A 26,154-nucleotide genomic window follows, 5' to 3' on the forward strand; every position below is an offset into this window, starting at 1 on the left:
TCCTCATCTCCCTTACTTTACTAATTTTTTCTTAATTCTCATGCCGTCCCAAACGCACATATTTTTTTTAGGAAGGAGGGAGTGCCAAAATAACTATGTACGGATTTTGAGGTCATTGTGTGTGTGCGCGCACATTTTGCTACAAATTTTAAAATTATTAATATTAAAACAATTAAAAAAAGGTCAATTACCAATATGGGGGCAATGAATCCATAAAAGTGCTATAAATGACACCATTTTACATGATAATTCGGTATTGTATAAAATCAAAATATTTGGAATATATGTATTTTTACTCTCGACAAGATGGTTTAATTATACTAAAATTATTATATATAAACCGGACAATGAAAGTGACTTAAATAACAAGACAAACATTTTAGACAGTTTGTCAACTTGAGATGGAGTTATAAACCTTAAATAAATCGTCAATGTTCCCTTTGCCTATGTCACATTAAGACAAAATTATAGTTTTAAGTGACAGAGTGAGTGAATTTCTAAAACTGAATGAAAAAATTGATACACATTAGTAAGATGAGAGTGAAATTCATAAATTAAAAAATGGGATGTTATCGATGTAAATTATTAGGGTGAGATTATAATTGAGAAACTTCAAAGTCTAATAAGTTATTGCCAGATCGCAACACAAAACACTTGAAAAAACAGATTTAATTTTAATGAATAATCCAAAAGTGGTGGCAAAATTAAAGCTAACTCTTTTCTTTTATATTTTGCATAGAAAAATAGAAGCTGGAAACGTGACAACAGAAGACAAAAAAATATTATTCCATACATAAAATAACTTGGCGTCCTAAGTTTCATTTAAATTAAGTGTGACAGTGTCGTGTCTTTATATACATGATCATACTATTATATTTATATAATAATGAGAAAGTACTAAAGTTGTTTAAAATTCCCGACAAAGTATCTTATATTAATCACGAAAGCAAGCTAGTTTAATTAGGTAATCTTAGACACTAATTAGTAATTAACCCCAAAAGTCGGGTGTTTTTAGCTTAATGCTGAGCTGGGGGAGTTTATTTTAATGTGAAAGAGAAAAGCATAATTGTTGCATAAAGTAATTATTATCACCACACTACTATTTTTTTCTTATTATATTTTGTGTATTATTGAAATATTTTAATCGGCGGTCGGTGATTGTTTTGTGAAAACCGGGGGCGGTGTAGTATAAACAGTTCTTTAACCAACTAATTTATTTATATTCCATATATAACATAAAGTAAATTAATTTGCTACGTATTTTTGTGAATTGAATAAGCAGGAATTATTATAATACACTCCGTATTAGGTAAATTTTACTTATCACCTAAAACAAACAATATGGAGAAATTCAAACACGTAAAAATGGACACGAATTGTCGAATTATTATTTACTCGACTTTTAATTCTTCGTCTAGGAGGAAATTTCTAGAGGCAGAAAGCATAGGAATAAAATAAAATTTCTAAAAACACAAAAAGTTTGTTTTTTGAGATAAATTTGTCATATTGTCGTCAATTCTGTAACTAAAAATTGTTTATATTAGTATAAATTTGATATTTTTTTAAATTGTCCCATCGCCTCAGATTTGGGAAAATTATTTTTAATGTAGCAGACAAAGAATAGTACTATGTCGAATATATGTTGAATTACTCATTTCAATTAACATTTTATTATAAAATTAATATATAAAAGTAGGACTCACTCTCCGTTAATTTTTTCAACTCGTTAAAACCCGTGTTGGATCAAAATGTGAAAAAAATTGAGGGAGAGAGGAAGTAATTGAATTGAGATGGTTCTATAATACGTAATTGGGCCGGATTTTTGCAATTCGGGTTTGGGCAAGATCTACGTATTTGGGTCAGATCTCCATGACACAGATTGGGCCGGATCTTCGAAATTCGAACTTAGGGCGTAATTTTTATTTGATTTTTAATGAATTGTTGTGAAAATAACAGCTACTATGATTAGTCATTTATCTTGACAAAATTTAACAATATTACAAAAAATGTGACCATCGACTAATTTGACATGTAACCAAGGGAGGTGATAATATACGATATTGAAAATTAAATATGTAGCTCAATTTATATACAATCCTCCAAAATATGATGCTACTACATATATTTAACTACATTTTGAAATCAATTATCATCCAAAGTAAACGCTCATCTACATCGAACGGAGCTCTTTCTGAAGCTCCTTGGCATGTCCCGTCATCCCGTTCATCGAGAACGCCTTGATCATCGTTCGATACGTGACCTTATCGAGTTTGCAGCCCCGCCTCTTCATCATCTCGGTCACCCCCTTCATCTCTGCGATGCATCCCATCAGGCCGTAGGCGTCGATCAAGCAGTTGAAGAACACAGTATCGAGGGTGACGTCGGAGTTCTCGATGAAGCGCAGAACAGCCGCGATCTTTTCGAGCTTCCCTGCGTTCCCATAGGCTCGCACGAGCGAACACAGAGTCACACAGTTGGGCTTGATCCTCTCGGATTGCATCAGCCGGAACAAGAACTCCATCTGCTTGACGTCACCGCCTCTCCCGAACGCATCGATGACGATGTTGTAGGTGACGAGCGTCCAGGTGTAGTGGTACCGCTGCATGTACTGCATCACGGCGCTCATCTTCTCGTAGTTCTCCGTTTTGCCGTAGGCGTCGAGGAGGATGTTGAATGTCTTGATGGTGGGGTCGATTCCGGCTTTCTGGAACTTGTCGTAGCACTTCTCCATCATATCTATCTGCCCGCTGCCCCCGAAAGCCCTGAGCGTCGAGTTCATGGTCCAGACGTCGGGTTCGCAGTGCGGCTGCCTGAGCATCTGCACGAGCACGGATTCCATCTCTACGAACCTGTTAGTAGCAAACGACTGAAACGAATTCTACACATCACAGACCAAATGTAAAGAAGGAAGAGATAATTACTTCTTCGCTTTTCCATACGCATCGATGAGAGTATTATACGTGACCGTGGATGGTCTGATCCCGTGCATTTCCATTTCCGAGAGGAGAGAGTCAACTGCGTCAAAGTCATAAACGTGCAGGCAAGACTTTATGAGGATGGAGTAAGTGTACACATCGGGTTGACAGTCAGGGATCTTCTTCATCTGGTCGAGAATGGAATACGCTCTATCGAAAAGGCCACTCCGGCTGTAGGCAGACATAAGAGCAGTGTAAGCTTCTCGGTCCGCCACACACCCTTCATCAATCATTGCCTGAAACAAGGTATGAGCTATCTCGGGTTGCTTACATTTTCCGAGCATGGTGATGAGCTTCACATATATACCAGCGTACGGCTTGTACCAGACTTGCTCGCGCAGGAGTTCAAAAACCTGAAAACATCATGTAAAGAGTCGGATGAATCAAATTTCTCGTCTTCAAATTCATAAATGACTCGAGTTACATGAATCACTCCTAACACCCCTTCTTCACTCAATTCTCGAATCACTTCAAACTAACCAACATCAGATTGCAGTATTTCCCACCTAAGGCGATCGAATGCAATACATACGACAATCTATCCAGCTGAAACACTGCAATCCCTCACAGTTTCGAACTCAAATACTACACAATATCTCAAACATGACACACATATCCTGCCGAGAGCCATTTTTATCACTCATTTCTTGAATCATCGGAATCAATATTTCACACCAAAGAAAGACTACATCCAAAACTCTTCTATCTCCTATTGATCCCACACTCGATATCTGACACACACTACCACAAAACAGATAATCAGGAAAAAAACGCACCCGCCATGTAACATTCACGTTAGCACAATTCATCAATTCTTCACCAAAAACTCTTCAAGAACATGAATCAAACAAAAATGTAGAGACTTTACACCAAACAACAAGCCCAGAATCGAAATCAAATCAAGGGCAGTTCTGAAATATGAAAAAAAAACATCCATAATACGATTGCAGTATTCCCCACCAAAGGCAACCCGAATGCAATGAAACGACACTCTATCCAGCCGAAACACTTCCATCCACACTCAAATAGTACTACATACATTCTTGAATCACACTCTGTTTCACACCAACTGCATCCAAACTAGCTACACTCTAGCCATTTGTATCACTCGAATTCTTGAATCACCAGAATCCATATTTCACACCAAAGAAAACTACATTCAAAACTTTCCTATCTCCAATTCACTAATTCTTCACCAATAAATCTTCAAAAACCAAGAAACAAACAAAAAGCTAGATACTTTAATGCCAAACAACAAAACCAAAATAGAAATCAAATAACGGAGAGTTCTGAAATCAGACAACAGACCTTGAGAGCAGACTCCCAACGCAAAGCAGTGATCCTCTCATGAAGGGCATCGAGAACAGATTTCGGCAACAGCCTCTTGGATCCCCCTTTCTTCTTCTCGATCACCGCTTTCGTAGCTTCTCTCCTGAGAATAATCGAAATGGCCTTTTTCGACGCTATCTTCCTGTTGGTTTCCTCCTTCCTCTCTCGATTTTCCACCTCCTTCATCTTGGCTTGCCCCAATCTCCTCTCAGCCGTAGTGACCATGTTTCTACCGGCATTTGACGGCTTCGGGTCGGGTTTCATGCTGACACTGATCCGGGATTGGGCGTGGTTCGGCCGGCTGAACGACAAGGGGAAGGGATTGGTGGGGCCGGGGAGAGATGACATGGCTGATGATTAAGCTATAATTGCTATTGGAAGTTCTAAATTCCAAATTCTAATCAGCAACAACAACAATAGGAAGGAGTGAAACTCGATTAAAATTCAACAATAACTATGATTGCTACTGTATCCGGAAATAGTAATATGGAAATGAAGTTTCTCAATTCCAAATTCTAATTAGCAACAACAACAATTGGAAGGAATGAAACTCGATTAAAATTCCTCAATAACTACAATCGGAAGGAGTGCAATCAGCAGGTATTAAAATCCCTCTCTTCGAATCCCTACCAACATCTAATTCCAATGTCGCGATGTCAATATCACAAAAAAAAGACAAATTATAGCAACATGAAAAGCATAATTCAAATCACAAGGGAAAACCTAATTCAAAAATAGAAAAGCCTAATTCAAGTAGCAAAAAAAAAGCCTGGTTCAACACAGAAAAGCTTAATTCAAATGACAAGAGTAGATATATCTACAGCAGATGTTTCCGAGCGGAGGAGGTGAGCATAATATATCAAATTATAATGAAAATCATACGGATTGAACAGATTTACCAGCTGAAATTGAGTGAAGAAGATGACGCCAAGTATAGTGAAAAGGAAATTATAGAAAATGGAAATTAATAAATGTGCATATTTTTTAAACTTTCTACGAAAATAATTAAGATAATTAAAACATTAAATAAAGCAGAGTAAACAAAGATGCAAGTAAAAGAGAAAAATAAGTGAAAAAAAATTGCTGACCAAGAATCGAAGCTGGGCAATTAGATGGAAGATAAAACCAGTAACCACCTGCACTAGCTAACTCAGGATACATATAATAATAAAGAAATCGTGAGTGTGTGAGTATTAGAGCATCCGCAGCGGTGGCGAAAGACGCCACCGCCGTCCGCGCCGTTGGCAAGGCGCAGGACCGCCGCCGCTGCAGCCGCGCCGCTGGCACGGCGCTGCTCGATGTATCGAGCACGTCCGTGCCAGCGGACGCACACGTGGCGCGCTCCCATTCGTCAACGGCATAGCCATTGTGTTTAAACTTTTTTTTATTTTTTTTTTAAAAATCGGTATTTAATTATAAATAATGCTAAAAAATAAAAAAAAAATATTTTCCAAATCCCAAAAATATGGCCGTTTTTTTCCCGTTTTTTCTGATTTTTTTTTATTTTTTTTTATTTTTTTCCCCAAAATCATCTATAAATACACACATTCATCATCCATTTATCACATCAAATCATCTCTCATTCATCTCTCATTCATAATTCTCATACAAACTATCAACACATTCATCCCCACTCAAAATCTCAAATGGATTTCACCCATATTATGGCGGAAGCGGAACGCGAAGAACAAGAATACTACGAACAACATCGTGCCGCTTACGAAGCATATGTCGCGGCGAATACCCCTGCTCCTCCTCCTCAACGAACCAGATCAAATCGACGGTACATCCATCGTGACTGGGAGGGAGCCCACGAAAAGCTCGTTGCCGACTACTTTGCCGACCAGCCGCGGTTTCCGGCAGATTACTTCAGGCGCCATGTCAAAGCGCTTGTTCATGCGAATTGTCAACACATTGTCCGCACGTGTTGAATACTTTCAAACAGGTGTAGATGCAGCCGGCCGGCAAAGTATCACGGCGTTGCAGAAGTGTACGTGTGCCATCCGACAACTCGCTACTGGGCAAACGGCCGACATGTTCGACGAGTATTTGCATATCGGTGAGTCCACTGGAATCCTATGTTTAAAGAATTTTTGCGAGGGCGTTCGTTCTGCTTTTGGGGATGAATTCCTTCGAGCACCCACCACTGATGATTGCCAACGGTTGCTTCGTCTTCATGAATCAGTCCATGGCTTTCCCGGAATGCTTGGCAGCATTGACTGCATGCATTGGAGGTGGAAGAATTGTCCGACTGCTTGGAGGGGGCAACACTTGAGCGGTCACAAAGGCGGCGGCCCAACGCTTATCCTTGAGGCGGTCGCCGACTACCGCCTATGGATTTGGCATGCATATTTCGGCGTTGCTGGATCCAACAACGACTTGAATGTGCTATATTCGTCACCACTCTTCAATGATGTGATGAATGGTGTAGCACCGGCGATCGACTTCACCATCAACGGAAATATATACCGCATGGGTTACTATCTCGCCGATGGTATCTACCCAAGGTGGTCGACGTTCGTGAAGACGCTCCACAACCCGCACGACCCGAGACGGGTTCTTTTTGCGCAGCGTCAAGAGTCAGCGCGGAAAGATGTCGAAAGAGCCTTCGGGGTCCTTCAAGCTCGATTCAACATTGTGAAGGCCCCGGCTCGGCTGTGGTACGTGAATAATATCGCCGACATCATGTTCACGTGTATTATATTACACAACATGATTATAGCCGACGAAGGGCCGAGGGCGGCTAGCTTCTACGACGAGGACGAAGCCGGAAGCTCAACAGCGAGGTCTCCCCTACGCCGAGGCGAGCATACGACGGTTGGCCAGAGGATCGAGACAAGACACACAATGCGCGATACTCGAATCCACAATCAACTACAAGAAGACCTAATCAACCACATGTGGGCGAAATTCGGCAACGAGTAGTGTCATTTTTAATTTTTAGGATTTTAATTATGTAATTTTTAATTTTTAGGATTTTAATTATGTAATTTTTAATTTTTAGGATTTTAATTATGCAATGTTTAATTTTATTTGTCATTTGTAATATTTATTGTGGGTTTTAAATGAATTTTAATATTATGGAAATGTTTTTGTGTAATTGAATTTTATATTAATTGTGCTCGTCCTTGCGGAAGAGCACAGTTGTGGGTGTTGTGCTCTTGCCAGAGAGCAGGCATGAATAGTACCGCCCGGGCCCACAACCGTGCCGCTGGCAAGAGCACGGTTGTGGATGCTCTTATGTGTGCATACTCAACAATGCTTAAAATGTTAAAGAACGAAAGAAGTGAATTATTGACAGCCTATGAAGTTGATGCTAAAAATACTAGTGTACTATACTCAATTCATTTTAAAAAAACAGTGCATTTTTCAAGAGTCGTGACACTTTGATTTGGTTGGTATGGAGGAAAATGTTAAACAACGAAAGAAGTGAATTATTGACAACCTATGAAGTTGATGCTAAAAACACTAGTACTTCACTACTCCCTCCGTCCATAAAAAATAGAACACAGATTCTCTTTTTTGCCGTCCACAAAAAATAGATCACATTCATTTATAGAAAGATTCTCTCTTACTTTACCAATTTTACATTAAAATTCGTGTCATACACAAAGTGATCTATTTTTTTTGTAGAATGAGGGAGTATTATTTATGCATTTGCTATAGTCAATTCATTTTTAAAAAAAGAGTGCCTTTTTCAAGAGTTGTGAGACTTTGATTTGGTTGGTATGGAGGAGCTCCTGGGTATGATCTTGAAGAAAATGAAGGATCTCCTCGGAATGGCGACAAGCTGGCGGGAGAAGGAAGCCGCAGAGATCCTCGCTGACGCTGTGATCTCCAATAAAATGGAAGATCTGGTCATGTTGTCCAACGAAGGAGTGGTTGTTCATTCTCAATTCTCTCTCTCTCTAGCAAAAGAATTTAGTAATTAACTGTGATTTGTGAATTGTGTTTAGTACTACGTAGTATAAATGTGATGCGTATCTGTGCTATGTGCGATATTATTATTATATGTGTGTGTTGTTCACTAGGAATGACCATGGGAATGCAGGAAATGTAGTAGTAGTAGCAGCAGCTAATAGTTTAATTTTAAGTAGGGGTGTGCATTCGGATTTCGGTTCGGTTTTTTGTCAAAACCGAACCAAAACCGAAAAACCGAATTTAGTTCAAAATCCAAACCGAACCGAACCCGAAAAACCGAAAAACCGAAACCGAAAAACCAAAAACCGAACTTAAAAAACCGAAAAACCCGAATAAAACCGAAAAACCCGAAAAAATAAATATAATATTAATATATATATATATGTGTAATTTATTTTATTTTATATATACTAATAGAATATTTATATATAATAGTATAAAATTAATAATACATATAATATATATAATATAGTAGAATTTATTAAAAGAATATACTATATATTATATATAATATAATATATTAAATTAGTAGAATATATATATAATTCGGTTATTCGGTTTTTCGGTTTTTTTCTTCGCCCGAACCGAACCGAAAAACCAAAATTTTTGTATTTTCAAAACCGAACCGAACCGAAAAACCGAAATAACCGAACCGAATTTCAAAATTTCGGTTTGGTTCGGTTCGGATATTCGGTTTCCGGTTTTTTTGCTCACCCCTAATTTTAAGTAAAATTTTAAGTTTGATTAATTTTTTTTTTTATACTACTCCCTCCGTCCCACAAAAGATGTCACACTTTCCTTTTTAGTTTGTACCACAAAAGATGTCACATTTCCATTTTTGGAAAAAGTTCGCTGTCACATTAATATAAAAATTATATTTTCTCTCTTCATTTAACACACAAAACAAAACCTCCTAAAATCTCGTATCATCCCACAAGTGTGACATCTTTGTGGGACAGAGGGAGTACTATTTGAGTGTTTAACAGGAACAACCGGGATATGAGGAGAAACTGCTGAATATACGAATTGCAGCTTGTTTTGAGTCCCCAAATTCTGCGAAAGCTCTTGTGGGTGCTCTAAGAGAAGCCAAACACGAAGACGTAGAGTTGCGTAAGAACATTGTTGGCATTATCAAGAGAATATGCCAGTATGATAACATAAAGAAGTACTCCCTCCGTCCCACTTTAGGAGTCCCAGTCACTTTTAAACACCCGTTTTGTAAAAATCGTAATAAATAGTTAAAGTGGAGAAATTGTAAAGTAAGAGAGGGATTAAGATAGAGAAGAGTCTTGTCTATATTATTCTCTCTTACTTTACCATTTCTCCACTTTAACTATTTGTTATGATTTTTACAAAACGAGTGTGCAAAAGTGACCGGGACTCCTAAAGTGGGACGGAGGGAGTATGTTGCAAAGAGTAGAGATGCAATTGAGCTGTTTGTCGATGCCACAAGAAGTGGATCTGGGAGTCGGGAGCTGAGGATGGTAGTTGTTGCATTGCTTGGCGAGTTGGCCACACTCAACTCGGCCAAGCGACTCATTGTCAGATGTGGTGCCTTTGGGCCCCTCATGGATCTATGGCAAAGTCCTAATGAAATGGAAGCGGCAGAGGTTACCGGTGTGATTCTTGACCTATGTGTTATCACGAGTAATATGAATAGAGCAGTAGAAGGAGGTTTAATCGAAGTCATCATCGAAACCATCGATTATTAGGTGTTTGACGACACAGACGCCGTGGTTGTGCACAGTATGTTTGATGTTCTTAGGATGTTTTTCTACCAACGTAGGGCGGCGATATATGAGACGAAGGAGCTCGATGTAGTCCCTTGGTTGTTCAATACCATAGGTTTTACTATCCTTCTACACATTAAGGAGCAATGTGTGTTTATCCTGCACACGATCATACTTAAGGCTGAGTCGATGCGGTATATTGTACCGAAAATTTTAACGTTAATCATATCGAAAATATCGATATGAAAGAATTTCATATCGTTACCGTATCGAAAGTTTTGATATTATCGAATTTCAGAAATTTCGGTATGGATAATAACTATACCGTTACCGTATCAAAATTTCGGTATATCGTACCGAACTTCGGTATACCGTTCTCAATGGTATATTGAAATTAAATGGATATCTATTTATGATTTTAAACTTTTAATCTTAAAAAATTATATTATTATTATTATTATCAGTATAAACGATATGTATCGATAATTCAATACTTACTGATTTTTGATATATTTCTGTATACCGATAATATCGATATAAATCATATATTCGATATAAAACGGTATAAGAAAATTCATATTGTTATTGTATCGAAAACTTACGATACGGTATTGTATCGTATCAAAAATTTCAGTATACCGAAAATTCGATATTTTTCAATATTTTTCAGTACAATACGATCGATATACCGTTTTTTCGGTATATTTACCCAGCCCTAATCATACTTGCTGACAAGGGGAGGACGATACACACACAGGAACCCTAATCATACTTGCTGACAAGGGGAGGACGATACACACACAGGAAATCAAGTATGGTTTTTTGGCACGCCTTTCGCAACAAGGAACTTGTGACGCCCAACATATGGCTCGAGATATTTTATATTTGTTGAGATAATTACATTGGGCACCACCACCACCACTATATTAAGACTCCTTTCTTTGCAACATATTGCGATGTTCTGAACATGAATCATTTGGTTTAATTCTTATACTAGTACTAGTACTAGTACTAGTACTAGTACTCTATAAACATATTTGGCCACAGTTTGTGATAAAAGCACCGTGTTTATATTTCTCTTTATTTTTAGAGTCAACTACACAATTTGTCTATTGCGGCTTTTTACTGCCAAACACTATGTTTTAGTTCAAATTTAACTTAATGTTTGACCAAATTATTGACTTAATTATAACATAATTAACTTAATATAGAAATTTATAGAATATTTTTTACTTAAAATATAAATTGATTAAATAATGAATGAATATCACTTGGAAAATAAAGGGGAAAACAGTTTCTAACTAACTCTCAATAATTTAAATTTCTTATTAATTATTTAAATTTCTTATAATTGAGAATCAACTATTTAATTAAATTTAAAGGAAGTAATATAAAACTAGCCCAAAGGAATTATTTGGGTCATTTTAAGTATCAAAACGAGCCCAATTGTAATTAAATCCGAGTTGGGCTCCCTTCTATTTTCATAAAAGTAAGTAAATAACAAATTGAACTCAATTATATGCCACCTCTCTTCCCTGGTGATTCTATCCCTTTCTCCCCCACCTCTCTTTCTTCTCGGCCAGCTCCTAACGTCCCCACTTTCCCTCTTCTCTCTCTCACGACCGACGATCCAACGCCACGAGACAGTCTCGACTGCCATCCGCTTTTCTCCGGCATGCTATTATTTGGATTTTTACTTATTATTTTCATATGATTTATTTTGCTCATTTCATGTCTTTGGATGAATTTAAGCAATTTTAGTTGTTAAATTCCTATATTTCTCATAAATTTTCTACATGCATGCTTGCTTTTTAAAACTAAATATTTACTAACCCATATATTGGTAAATAGTAAGAGTTGTTGGATTGATAACTTGGTTTCCAACGATCTGCAATTTTCTATTCACCTTTCTATTCATACGGATTGAGCAGATTTACCAGCTGAAATTGAGTGAAGAAGATGACGTAAATTGCCAACTAAGGAAATTTTAGAAGAACCTATCTTATTTGAGCGGCTTTGATGCATATTTAATTTGGTTATAGTAACATATTAAAAATTAAAACTAAAGTCCAATGTTGGTCCCTTATATTTGACCTAAAATTCTTTTAGGTCATTTACATTAAGTTTGTGATCTTTTGGTCTCTAACATATTGTTTTGGTACCTTTTTGGTCTCATACATATTGTTTTGGTCCAAAATAACCATTTTCTGTTAAAATAAACAGTCAAAATGTTAGATCAATTTAATAAATTAATTATAATATAGAACTAAAGTATTTATTGTCCCACCATTTACTCCATCGTAAACATTTTGTAAAATTTAATCCAGGGTGTTTCTTTTGAAAGTATTTTACCCAAAGTTAATTGTACTTTATTTCGAGACAAAAATAAAGTTGATTGTACTAACCTTATGCCGACGTTATGAGAAAGAACTTAGGTTAGGAGGAGATAAGATTTGCTCAACTTATAAATTTATACTTTATATCCAATACTTCACTTTAATTTTTAATATTCCAAAACTTAGAGACACAGTGCCATCACATCACTCAATTTTAATACTCCATATACTAAGATTTAAAAAAATAATTTATCCAGCAAACAAAGTTTATAGTTTTTAAAATCCTGAATAAACGTGAGTTATAGCCGGTTATGTTCAAGTGATCGGACTTAATTTATATATGCGAGCTTCTCTCATAAAAAAATTCATCAAAATTCTTTGAAACCAAAAAATGGGAAGGATCTCATTGCAATTTTCTACATTAAGAATTTAAATATGGGCAAATTACGGAAAAATCCGTAGTCAAATTTCGTTTGTCCTACAATTTTATGATAAAAATCATTAATTTATTATTTTTCCCGTATGTGAAATATATCTATTGTTCATTTGTGATATGTTGTAAATGTAGCTCGCAATTGAAATTATGATTTATGCCGTTCCTATATATTACTCCCTCTATCCCACAACCTCTATCCCACGAAGGTTGTCTCACTTTGATTGGACATTGATTTTAAGAAATTTAATAAAAAAATGAATTGGAAAAAGTTAATGGTACGTGAGTCTAGTTTTATATATTAGTTTTATAATTAAATGTGAGTAAGAATGAGTTAGGAGAATATGAGGTTCACTATAAAAAATGATAAAAAGTGAAATGGAATAAATTATATGGAACGGACGAAAATGAAAAAAATGATAAAAAAAGTGAAATCTGGATAAATTTTATGGAACGGGCAAAATTAAAAAATGAGACAAACTAAAATTTGGAAAAATATGAACCGTTGGATTTAACTCATAATATATCTTCTGTCATATCTATCTGATGGTCCATCCAAAACACACAATTGCACGTGGGATATAGCTAATGTACGCCGTCACACTCACGAAGTGCATTTGCCGCGTATGTTATCGATTTTACCAATTGGATAACGCTTCCACAAAATATACAAAATAAATTCCGAGCCCTTCCAACACTACACGACGACACTAAACTAAAATACAAAAATAAATATTTTAAAATACTCTAAAAAAATACAGGAATATTATATTAATATTCCCCTGCAATCATCTCGTACGGGCTGCGGAGGGGGCTATCAAACGGCCGGCGTCAAATCCGACGCGGCACTTAACGCCGTAACCTGCATCAAACGAAAGCGTTTTCGACGGAAACGACGCCGTCACGGCGTTGGTCGTCCGCCGGTACGGACCGAGCCACTTGTTCTGCATGAAGCGGTGCTTCCTCCACGGCGGCAGGTGGAGCCCCCGGCTCTTCAGCGACCGTTTCGCGGCGTCGCTCGCCGATTTCAGAATCTGCTTCAGATCGTCGATTTTTCCGACGAAAACCCTAGGCAGAAGCTGCAGCATCCGCTCGTAGGCGATCGTCGGCCGCGCGATCTCGAATTCCGACGCGAAATCCAAATCGACGAAGTACCGCACCGGCGACTGATCCGTTGTTAGAACATCGATGAACTCGTAGCTGCCGGCGGTGAGTCCGCCGCAGCTCGGCCACTTCGTCTTGCAAATCGCCGCATTGTAGCCACAATTCCTCAGAAACAGCATCACATTCCTCCGTAGGATCTGCTTATCCGATGATCCTGCGCAGGAGTAGATCTGAACCGCATTCTCCGCGCAGGCAGCGAGCGCGTTCCTGAACTCGTCCGTCCGATCCACCGCGATCGGAGTAATCGGATCAGAATTCCGGCAGCTCGGCGATTCGGTCTCCGAATCGGCACCGCAGCAGCACTCCGGCGACGATTCGCCGCTGCTGAAGCCGAAGAAGAGCTCGGAGAGGCTGGGGGAGGTGTCGGCGGCGGCGCTGTGCTCGCTTCCGCTGCTGAATCCGACGATCCGCGCCTTCACCTTCTCATCCAGCGGATCAGTCACTCTCTTCATCCTCGTCAAACTGTACATTTTTTGAGTTTTTGTGATTGAACTTGGTGTGGAATGTTGAAGGGAAAAGCTAGGGATTTGGGATAATAAATGGGGATTAAGCAGGGGAATTAGGGGGGAATATTCTGGAGAAGCGAAGCATGAAAATAGGGAGAGAGGAAATGAGGTTTTATATTGATGGTGGTGGAAGAGGATATACTGGGTGTATGCGAGTCCAGTCGCGTGGTGAGTTTTAGTGGTTGGAGCATCAAGCATATCCGTTTGATTGTTCTCTCTCGGCATGTGTAAGGTCCTGATTGGGCCACGTGGCATCCACATGAATTATCTGGCACGAGCTGTCCACGTGTTTGCACGAGGACGGAGCGATTTGGGATGGGTGTTGATTTGTTGCATGCAAATTTTGTACGGTCGTCCGATTAATTTCATCATAATAGAATGTTTAAATGTTGTAAATTATGAACTACTACTTTATTTACAATTTTTATAAGATCAATTTAATTATATGTATATTTATCTTGGACATATGTTTATGCACGTAATCGAGCTCATTTTCTTATTTTAAGCAAGTCCAAAGAATGTTTTGTAATCGTGTAGTAAATGAGTGAGTTTACGTGATGGCATTGATGATTAATAAAGGGTAGGTGTTGCAAGGTAATAAGGATAAGAAAAATTAAATGTTTTGATGTGACATTGATAATTGATATTGATAAGTATTAATTATGTGTAGGGATTCCTGGTTAATTTGGCTATGTTTATAGCATTGTCTAACACAACAAGTAACATTTATTCCATAATAATAGAGTCATTTTGTCATTTTAATATGTTTAATAGTAATAGAGTTATTTTCATTTTTAATAAAAATCAACATATTTCTCTACACCTACTTTACTCTCTCTTACTTTATCTCTCTTAATCTCTCTACCTTTTCCATTTTCCACTTTATTCTCTATTTACTTAACTCATGAACTAACACAATTTTTCTTAATCTTCGTGACCAAAAGAAACACCTCAATTACTATGAAATGAATGGAGTATGAAATTAGGATGTGTACGTTAATTTCGTAGTATCTCATAATTTAATGACTTACTACTAACATTTTATTTTGTCAGCATTTGTATATCTACAGGTCCGCGACAGTGTCATAGACAGAACAAAAGCCACTTTTTTCCCACATACATTAGTAGTTCAAAAATAAAATTAAAAGTAAATAAATGTAGTAATTATTCATTTATTTACACTAGCTAGCACATAATGAAGTCATGACATTATTAGTTTAAAAGTAAAATAAAAGTAGAAAGTAAATAAGTGTACTAATTCAGATGAGCACATAAAGAAGCAGAAGAAGAAGAGATTGAATTGGTTTTTAGTATAACGAGTAAAATTTAGAAACATCAAGAAATTTGCATCACTCTTAAATCATAATACTCACATTTTTGAATCTATGAGTGACTCTGAGCAATCTTCATAGAAATTGGAATACGTTCTTGATCAACCAGTTGTTATTCAATTGTACAAACATTTCATTTCAAAGTAGACTCTTATCTATTGCGATATCTGTCTTGTTATCAACTTTATATTGTTCAGTTTTCTTCCACTATTCATTTTAGTCATATAGCTTGACTTACTCAGTTAGACAGTCATTAGTTTTAGTAGTGTGCATGGTGGTTTCATTCATACTTCCAATTATATACTCCTAATTGTTGGCTAAATTGTTGTATTGTCTCCTTATGTGCTATATATGAGACACATATATATCTGTTCTATATAATTTCATGACGTTGCATAGCATTTTTTGGAGATTTTGTACTAAGATACTAATCCACTTCTTACCTAAAGTAGCTCTTTCCATTTGATTCTTCATTTTGTCATCAAATTAGAGATTCCATTTGATTCTTTATTTTGTCATCAAATTATAGTTTCGGGGTTGTTGGATCACAACTTCTTCTACATTGACTTGTATGCCACCTCCCTATAATGATTTTTTAGTAAAAGATATAAATTACTCAAAAGAAATACTACTACTAACTTTTTTAATTATTTTACTGTCTCGACTTATTCGGCATTGCTATACGATTGAGTCGAATCTTTGTAATTCGAATTTGGGCCCTTTTATTTTGTTTTTCAAAGTAGCATTATATACATATTGATAAAAATAATAGTCACTATGGTTTTCAAAATCATATTTATATTTATATGCAAATAGTAAATAAATAAAAAGTGACGAATTTTATTCGAGGTCATTCATCAACCGATAACGAGTTAGATGAAAAAATCTTTTTTTTTAGCATAAAGTGAAGTAGTTCACAAATTTGGGTTTAGCTTATAGTCTGGGCCTCAAGATGATGGCCCAACCAAATTAGATCACCGAAACAAATAGGGCTAAATATGTTTATATACAAATTGTAATAGCTCATTTTCATTTTTGGTAGTATTATTTTCTAATGAATAGCAATATTAATATAATAGCTAAATATATATATATATATATATATATATATATATATATATATATATATATATATAAAATCAATATAAGTACATTACAACCTCTATAAACTGAGATTGAGACTTCTCCGCATTACTATTTTTTAGTTTACTCTCTCCAATTTATTTATTATTATCATTTTCTAAAATAAGCCCAAAAAGAAAAACCCAACTAAAAAAAGACTGATGGAGTATTATATACATGTGTTACAAAATAAGTATGTATGCGTCCCTCCACCTATCTTTGTACCAACAACTTATGTCAAATTAATTTAAACATCTAAATTCATCAAGTTAATTTAATTTTGGGCTAGCCCTATACTCCTATCCTAACACGATACTACTTTGCTTATTTAGTCAAAACCAATATTCAACCATAACTTAAATAATTAAATTATGACTATAATAACACTGCTCTTAAAAAATTAAATTTCACTTAAATGGAAATATTTATTTTGGACCACCCATCTTCGCTTGGGCTCATGTTGTCACGAATGTGTTCTATGCCAATTCAAAATATCTCCATGCTAAGTTTTTTATTTATTTATTAAAATTTAATTATTTTACTACGTATGTGTATATTAAATTGATAGCATTAATTAAAAGAGATGGATAATAAGTGGCACCGTACTATATCTGCATTATGTATATAATAAGCTACTACAAAAATACCAAAAAAGGAGGCGCTGCGCATCAACGGACTTTGGGTTAATGCAAACTTAATTTGTTGTTTTTATTCATTGCGCTTATAATTATTCAAAATTGAACAATACCTAACTCTAAATCATAATACCCAAGCTTAAACCTTAAATAGTAAGCTGTCTCGTAAATTATTTTCCCAAGATATTTAATCTTTATTCCTAATGGTATTATACTGATTTCAGTTATTTAAATTTCGAGTGCATAGCTCACTCATAATGTCATCGATATCATTACTAAAATGACATAGTACTACATAATAAATGGACAGTGAAATATCAAATAAATAATAAGTAAATTGAAGCTTGACTAGATTCCATTGGTGCGTTTTAGGCTTTTCAGCATATTCGTGTATTTATTTCCATCTGATACGCTGCAATTGAGTAATAAATACTATAGCAAAAAATATTAAATATAATTTTCAAACCGAGTAAAGTCTAACTACACAAATTGAAAATGACCTAAATAAAATTTATAGGATATTATTCTGAATTACTGAAAGAATTAATAAATACTTAGTCCACGATTTATATTAAACTATAGTACGAGTTTATTTGAATTCCTAAAATAAAAAATAAAATCGTCCCAATATTTGGTAGTCCTCTCTATAATTTTTTTATTCTTCGTCCACTTCCTTATAAATTAACCCACATAGAATCTAATTACTTATTTCCACATTTTTTTAAAATAGTCAACTTTGTCCTCCCTTCTAGAATACCAATATATATAATTATTTATACAGTATATATTAAAATATATATATACGCCCGCCCATTCCTCGCAACGACGTCGTGTCGGCATTTCTTCTTTACCACTCCCGTATTCTTCTTCTCCAAGAATGTTTTGACACCATCCCCTTTACCACCCTACCTTAAGAATTTATATACTGTATATATACACGCCTATGTGTTTGTGTGTGTATATATATATAGAGTATATTATTTGGAGCTAGTCAAATACAAAATCCTAACTCTGAACAAAATCAACCTGAGGAATTTCCCTCAGCTCAATTACGATTTCTCTGTACACTCCCTCTCTCTCATAAATAACTGCGATCAAATTGAGTAAATTCTGACAGAATTGCTGGTTTTTGGAAGCCAAAGCCATGCACGACGGAGATCTACACGGCGGCGACGGTGCGGTTGCGCTGGATTTGAAGAACCTGAAGGTGATCTCGCCGCTCGGCCGGGGCGCCAAAGGCGTCGTGTTTCTCGTACAGACAGAGACTGGCGAACTGCTCGCGCTCAAAGCAATGCTGCGATCCTCCATCGAGAAGAAGAAGAAGATCTCGACTGCCGGCGACGGCAGTGAGTACCGGAGGATCTGCTTCGAACGAGAAGTGTTGGCGTCGTTTCACCACCCTCTGCTGCCGCGACTGCACGGAGTTTTGGCTACTGATAAGATCGTTGGATACGCGATCGATTACTGCTCCGGCCGCGATCTGCATTGTTTGAGGAAGAAGCAAACCGAGAAAATGTTCTCCGATGACATCATCAGGTATAGATAGATAGATAGATCTCTCTCGGAATTAACGATTTCAATTTTCCGGCATCGTTATTGAGATTTCATTTTATTTTCGATTCAGATTTTACGCGGCGGAGCTGGTGCTGGCTCTGGAGTATTTGCACAGTTTAGGCGTGGTTTACCGAGATCTGAAGCCGGAAAACGTGATGATTCAGGAAAACGGCCACTTAATGCTGGTGGATTTCGATTTGTCCACGAAACTCGCTCCTAGATCTCCAGAAAACCGCTCAGTCCCCTCCTCCGATTCAGATCTGCAAGCGAAGAAACCGAATCAGAAGAAGAAGAAGCTGTTTAGTTTCCGGAGTCGCCGCCGCGACTCGGGGATCACACCGGAAGAAACCGAGTCGGACTCAGCGAGCACCGCTTCCGACTCGGTCGAGAAGTCAAACTCGTTCGTCGGCACGGAGGAGTACGTCGCGCCGGAGATCGTGCTCGGCGACGGCCACGACTTCGCCGTCGACTGGTGGTGCCTCGGCGTCATGCTCTACGAGATGCTCTACGGATCGACGCCGTTCCGCGGCGCGAACCGGAAGGAGACGTTCTACCGGATCGTGACACGTGTCCCCGATCTGACGGGGGAGTCGACGCCGTTAAGGGGCTTGATCGGGAGATTGCTCGAGAAGGATCCGAGGAAGAGGATTTCCGTCGGCGAGATCAAGAGCCACGATTATTTCAAGGCGGTTGATTGGAATGTAATTACGGAAATGCCCCGACCGCCGTTTATTCCCGAGTTGACGGACGTTGGGGACATGGATGGGATTAACGACATTGACGTGGAGAAATACGTCGAAGGCGTGTTTGAGGAAAAAGTGGAGAATAATAGGAATAAAAACGCGTGGGTAAATAAGAATCACCCCACACAGATTCAGAATGATAATTTTTTGATTTTTTGATATATTTTTTTTCATCATATACATGTGATTTTTGAAATTATATTATTTAACAGATGATTATTTTATTAGTTTGTTAAAAAAAATTGAATTAATGAGTAGTGAATTATATTTCATGACATTGCATGTGAATGTTTTTAAGATTTTGAATGTGATTGATCTCACTGAGACTGGACCACTTGTGTTAATTACCATCAATTGCTGTTGTGTTGTACATTATTGGAAAAAATCATAAATTTTGGTTTAATTTTAGTTTGTGCTGAAATTTTAAAAAATTATGAATTTAATGTTATAAGGACTATGGTTTTCTGTTTGTAGTTTGTTATTGATTTAGCATTTTTCAAATTGATAATATGCTTAATTTATTTGGTAAATGTATTGAGAGAAATAAAAAATAAATTACATTTGGTCCCATCATTGTAGAATTTTTCTGATGATATATTGAATATAATTTCATCTAAATTAGATCTCATGAGAAAATTATTTAAAATTTATGATTTTTATAGATGACCCTTAAGGTTTGGGATTGAACAATAATTTGACCAAAAACCATAATTTTCTGACAGTTTATGTTTATCTATTGATCCTCGTAGTTTGCTTTGGTAAGTAATAGGAGTAAATTTGAATTAAAAAATGAGTGGACAAATGCGACGGAGTCCTAATTCACTTTATTTAACTAGAATAAAACAAGACCAACAAATTCAGTCGACAGAAGTGACACATAGTTTAATCATAGATAGGTACAATTACAGTTGGGAAATCATGCCATGACTTGATCGTGATCATCCATCCCATCCATAACCTCTTTTTCGATTATTTTTGTCACATCATCACATTTATATTTCTTATAAATTTAATCAATCTATAGTATTGATATAAATTAATAGTTGAATATTATTTGTAAAGCATACACAATTAATTAATAGTACTACTCAAATCACATCATAGCTGCCAAATTTGATCTAATGAGTCCTCCTTTTGAGAAATACGACAGTTTGAATTAAATATTTTCATACTAATCAGCGTGGAGATTGCAAGAAAGCATGGGTACACGTATTTGAAAGTAGTAGAATTTATTTAGTGAAAATGATTTGCAGTCTTAAGTCTTAAGTGAACGAATATGAGACAGTTTTGAATTGTTTGATGAGGTATTATTATATCATAATTTCGCAATGTAGTATGATATTAGAAAAAAACAAAATTAAGTTGGTCTTATTATTGAAATTTGCTGATCCAGAGAATGATCATCACATTTTCAGCCGATCGTATAGAAAAATCAGACCATGTTGGTGTCTGGGTTCGCGCAGGCCCTCCCTTAAGAGCATCCACAATAGCGCCTAGCGCACCGCCTAGCCGAGCGCCGGCGCTAGGCGGTGCGCTAGGCGGTCTATTGCAGCCGCCCAGCGATTTTCACGAAAAAAAACCGCCTAGCGCACCGCCTAGCGCGAATTTTTATTTTATTTTGTTTCCGAAACACTATATATACGCGACTTGCCCGACATGCGCCAAACGGAGGCTCATATTCGACTCCAAAAGGATTTAATTGAAGAGTTATGGGCGCGGAGGACTGCACGGCAGTGGTTTTTTTGTTAATTATGTAATTTTTTTAATTAATGTACTTTTTAAATTTTAATAATATTATTGAATTTTCTCGTATATGTATCGTAAATTAAATTGCGTATTTTGTGTGATTGTTAATTATTTGTTTTATATAATTTTGAGTGATGTGGCTATTGATGTGGCTGGGGTATTTATGATGTGGCTAGGCTATGGCTGGGCTATTTATGATGTGGCATGAGGATTTTTAGTGTTGATGATGTGGCAGAAGGAGTTTGTGGCTAGGCTATGGCTGGGCTATTGCTGGGTTATTCCTATTGTGGATGGCCTAATGAATAAATATTTAGGATTTTAATAATAAAGTATACATGTTAAAGAGAATAAAAGACATAGTAAATAATACTATATACTCCATCTGTCTATAAAAAATAGACAAGTTTTATCATTTTGGACCGTCCGACAAAATTAAACTAATTCTAAAAATGGAAGGTTTTAAACGAATACTAACCATACACATCAGTTTCCTTTCATCTCTCTTATTTTACCAATTATGAATTAAAACACGTACCATTTACAACTTTGTCAATTTTTTATGGACGAATGAAGTACTGTCATTGAGAAAGTGGTGAAAATAAGGGAGATTAATTGATTAAGTGTATTAAATTTTATCATAAAGAGGAATGACTAAACTATAATGAAACCTTTTAATCAATGTTTATCAGTATTTATTCTGTTTTATACATTTAATTGATTATAATGTGTTACCTATTGTGTTTGTTGAAATCGTGATGATGTATGAAAGCGGGAAACAGCTCAGTTCGTGTAAAGTCATGTGGCCAAACAAGAATCTCATTTTTGCAACTGTTAACAATATAGCTTCATAAATACCAAAGCAATTTCCACCAAACAGGTCGCATGCATTGGCCTCACACCTTCAATTGCATCACATCGTATAGTAGTATTCAATTTAGTTGAGTTTGTTTTATGTAATACGACATTTCAATAAAAATATTTTAATATATATGACTTATGATGAATGGACTTATATTTAATTCGTTTGACCAGTTAAATCTACATATGCTTAGATTATATGTTTTTGCGATTTAATTTATTAAGTAAACGTCCCTCTTGTTTTATGAAATAATTACAATTTAAATCCTCGTTAAAGTAAATTATCATATTTGAATGAATTTGCTAACGATCATAATCAGTAATATGATATTGCTCTATAAAACTTCATGTGATTAGATTTAGGCAAAACACATGCTTAAATGCTTGTACTTTAGTTGTTTATTTCAATAGGTCCTTATACAATTTTTTCGTTTTAGTAAGTCTTTGTACTTTTATATTCGATATATTCTAATCCTTATTTGACGGAACCGTTAACTTTTTCTGTTACAAAATAACACATCATATATTAATTATGTTAATATATTCCACCTAATATCCTAGTTGGAAAATATGAACATAACACAAATATAAGAATAAAAGATGAAAACAAAAAAACTAAAAATTCCAAATCGTTAAAAGAAATTTGTTGTTTGATTATTTAAAGTTCAAATATTAATTTATAGAATTTAGAACCAAATACTATAAATTAATATTCGACCTTCAAATAATCAAACAAAAGATTTCTTTAAACGATTAAATTTCTTCATTTTTTTTGTTTTTGTTTTTATCTTTTTATATATATATTTATGTTATATTCATATTTAAGGAAGGACGTGTTTTGCCTTAGATTTACTATGATTATATTCATGTGCCATTATCTAAATATGTTGTGTATAAATGTATTATGCAATGCTAACATATCACATATCTCAATGCCAATATGCACAAATCAAGAAATTGGATTAAATAGGCCATTTGTTGGCTGAAAACTTAATTGCAATGATACTAAAAGAAATGTTTTGGTACCAACTTTATTTTACTTTAAATATGATAAAAGTCCAAAGTGCTTTGAATGTTCATTTACATCGATTACAAGTCTAAGTTTTTATTTCATGTTACAAACCTAACCTTGCACATGTAATGCGTACGAAACTACACTTCCCTTTATTACAAATAGTAGAAAGCACTATAATTATTATAGCAAAATTAATTTTGCCAGCAAATTGAAAAATAATTTATTTGAACTCATTTTTTCACCTCCATTATGCTCACAAGTCATTATAATAGTACTACTAATAAAATCAAAATTTTAATGCCGTAATAAATACGCCACCACCATCACCGTATATGTTATTCAACTTTAACGTGACTTACGGAAATTGTTTGATTAAATAAGAATCGATTCATTGAAAGTGGTTTGGTAAAATATTTCACTCACCTAAAAAGCATAAATTTTTTTTAATGAATTTTATACCTCGCATTGGAGTCCAATCATGGTGTCTTTAAAATAAATATAAATCAATAATAATATTAAAAAACGAGCATTAAATGTATCATTTATTCTTTAAAATGTATAGAAACGAATAATAATGTCAAAATTTGAGCATTTATTCATTTATTATATTTTTCTTTAAAATTTCCTAAAATATTATTTTATGACCAGCCACACAGCATACTTGTATTCTATAATTTATTTAAATTGTGTGGTGCTAGCGGAAACAAACACTAAAAAATTGTAAGCATTGAATATATATAAAGGAATGATAGGAAATCCAAGATGAATTCTCTCCCTCATATTATGAAATATTAAATTGTATATTCTATTCGAGGATTTAAAATTGTTTACTGAGAACTAGTTGCACCAGTAAACTTTTTCTTTTCAAAAAAAGTTGTTTCTCGAGACTTGAAAGGTTGCAGAGAAGAAGAAATAAAATAAATTAGCACAAACATTGGACTTTTAGTCGACAATTTTTCTTGGACGTCACACAATGAATCTTTCCTTGGTCGGATAAAAATATTAATTATACGCGTTGCTTACTTATATATGTGAGAGATTGGAATTTTGAATGTGTATTCACCTAATAATTAAGTTTGTTGGAATTGACCAAAATATAGTTACCAATTTGGAGTAACCCCTAACTCCAAATATACCATACGCAAAATAGTCCAACCAATAACTTGGGTACAACTTCATTTCTATTGTTTTATGTTAATATAATATATGTATTCTATTCCACATCGGTTATGTAACATAGCCTAGCTTTGAGACGTTCTCGTCCACTGCTCGTATGAATTCAATCCGAATTCTGTTCTCTTTGGCAATTAATCTTTCGTGGCCCATGTATCAACTTGATGTGAAGAATGCTTTCTTGTATGGTGATTTGACCCCGACGGTCTTTATGGAGCAACCTCCGGGATATGTTGCTCTGGGGGAGGATGCTACTAAAGTTTGTTGTCTCAAAAAGGCAATTTATGGCCTTAAACAAAGTCCCAAGGCGTGGTTCGATAAGTTCAACAGTGTACTTGGAACTATTGGTTTTAAGCAATGCAAGTCTGATCATTCGGTTTTTGTGCGACATCAAGCATCGGGTATTGTTATTCTCATTGTATATGTTGATGATATACTCATATCTGGAAGTGATGTTTGTGGAATTGAGGAAATTAAGAAATATTTGCAGCAACATTTTGTTATCAAGGATCTGGGTCGTCCTAAGTATTTCTTGGGAATTGAAATTACACACGGAAATTCTGGAGTGTCTCTATCTCAACAAAAGTATGCTACAGATCTATTGAAAGAAACTGGACTACTTGGAGCAAAGCCCGTTGATACTCCTATGGAGGTTGATCCAAGTGTTTGGGATGACAGTGGAGAAGTCTTGGAGGATAAAGCTAAGTATAGACGTCTAGTTGAAAAACTTATCTACTTGACAATAACAAGGCCTGGTATTTCCTTTGTTGTTGGCTTAGTCAGTCGTTTTTTGGATAAGCCAAAGCAAGTTCACTGGGATGCTGCTATTCGAATTCTTCAATATGTCAATAAATCTCCCGGCAAAGGATTGTTATTCAAAAAGAATGGGCATCTAAAAATTGAAGGATATTCTGATGCTGATTATGTTGGTTCTAAGTCTGATAGAAAGTCTACTTCTGGATATTGCACCTACTTGGGAGGAAACCTTGTAACTTGGCGAAGTAAGAAACAACATATTGTTGCGAGATCGTCTGCTGAGGCTGAGTATAGAGCTATGGATCATACTGCTATTGAGATGATCAGAGTCAAGAATCTACTTGGAGAATTGGGGTTCACTTTCAATGAACCTTTACCTATGCATTGTGATAACCAAGCTGCAATCTATATTGCGAACAATCCGGTTTTTCATGAGACGACTAAACATATTGAAGTTGATTGTCATTTCATTCGAGAGTGTGTTTTGAATCGGACAATTACTACTCCTTTCACTTCATCGTCTAACCAGATTGCTGATATCTTCACAAAACCGTTGCCTGTGAAGCGTTTCTCAGAACTTTGTACCAAGCTGGACTTGATCAATATATATGATCCAGCTTGAGGGGGAGTGTTAATATAATACTCCATGTATTCTATCCCACATCAGTTATGTAACATAGCCTAGCTTAGTTTCTTATACTATATATATGTGGCCTATGTTTACTAATGAAATATACACTACTACTTTCTCCATTATGTCTCTATATTTTACTGTTCTACGTTTTCCTTCGAAGTTAAATCTTGCCAAGAAGTGTGAACTCTTCCAT

General features: G+C 35.7%; 3 protein-coding genes across 4 annotated transcripts; 1 reads left to right on the forward strand and 2 right to left on the reverse strand.

The window, feature by feature from the left end:
• Nucleotides 1-2,045: 2,045 nt before the first annotated feature.
• On the reverse strand, nucleotides 2,046-5,415 carry LOC121742962 (pentatricopeptide repeat-containing protein At5g48730, chloroplastic-like). 2 transcript variants are annotated; one of them, XM_042136113.1, is made up of 4 exons: nucleotides 5,393-5,415; nucleotides 4,284-4,687; nucleotides 2,922-3,328; nucleotides 2,046-2,849 (listed from the first exon to the last, which is right to left on the reverse strand). In XM_042136113.1, the coding sequence occupies exons 2-4, from the start codon at nucleotides 4,650-4,652 to the stop codon at nucleotides 2,171-2,173; spliced, it is 1,455 nt and encodes a 484-aa protein (XP_041992047.1). In that variant the 5' UTR covers nucleotides 4,653-4,687; nucleotides 5,393-5,415; the 3' UTR covers nucleotides 2,046-2,170. The 2 variants fall into 2 exon arrangements, with proteins under 2 accessions (XP_041992047.1, XP_041992046.1); XM_042136112.1 differs by lacking the exon at nucleotides 5,393-5,415 and adding an exon at nucleotides 5,204-5,380.
• Nucleotides 5,416-13,315: 7,900 nt separating this feature from the next.
• LOC121743948 lies at nucleotides 13,316-14,483 on the reverse strand. The gene has a single exon (XM_042137358.1). It carries the CDS (start codon nucleotides 14,356-14,358, stop codon nucleotides 13,513-13,515), a length of 846 nt encoding a protein of 281 aa, XP_041993292.1. The 5' UTR covers nucleotides 14,359-14,483; the 3' UTR covers nucleotides 13,316-13,512.
• A 3,825-nt stretch (nucleotides 14,484-18,308) lies between these two features.
• Nucleotides 18,309-20,056, forward strand: LOC121745429 (serine/threonine-protein kinase OXI1-like). Its single transcript, XM_042139332.1, has 2 exons — nucleotides 18,309-19,018; nucleotides 19,107-20,056. The coding sequence occupies exons 1-2, from the start codon at nucleotides 18,627-18,629 to the stop codon at nucleotides 19,936-19,938; spliced, it is 1,224 nt and encodes a 407-aa protein (XP_041995266.1). The 5' UTR covers nucleotides 18,309-18,626; the 3' UTR covers nucleotides 19,939-20,056.
• The last annotated feature ends 6,098 nt before the right edge of the window (nucleotides 20,057-26,154 follow it).

This window comes from Salvia splendens, chromosome 8 (assembly GCF_004379255.2).
Source record: "Salvia splendens isolate huo1 chromosome 8, SspV2, whole genome shotgun sequence".
Classification (NCBI taxonomy): Eukaryota; Viridiplantae; Streptophyta; class Magnoliopsida; order Lamiales; family Lamiaceae; genus Salvia; species Salvia splendens.

Coding starts and splice junctions, on each gene's coding strand:
- LOC121742962 (XM_042136113.1), bottom strand. CDS start 4,652: ATGTCATCTCTCCCCGGCCCCACCAATCCCTTCCCCTTGTCGTTCAGC. Junction 3,329..4,283: donor GTTGGGAGTCTGCTCTCAAG/GTCTGTTGTCTG, acceptor TGATGTTTTCAG/GTTTTTGAACTCCTGCGCGA. Junction 2,850..2,921: donor GCGTATGGAAAAGCGAAGAA/GTAATTATCTCT, acceptor TGCTACTAACAG/GTTCGTAGAGATGGAATCCG.
- LOC121743948 (XM_042137358.1), bottom strand. CDS start 14,358: ATGTACAGTTTGACGAGGATGAAGAGAGTGACTGATCCGCTGGATGAG.
- LOC121745429 (XM_042139332.1), top strand. CDS start 18,627: ATGCACGACGGAGATCTACACGGCGGCGACGGTGCGGTTGCGCTGGAT. Junction 19,019..19,106: donor TTCTCCGATGACATCATCAG/GTATAGATAGAT, acceptor TTTTCGATTCAG/ATTTTACGCGGCGGAGCTGG.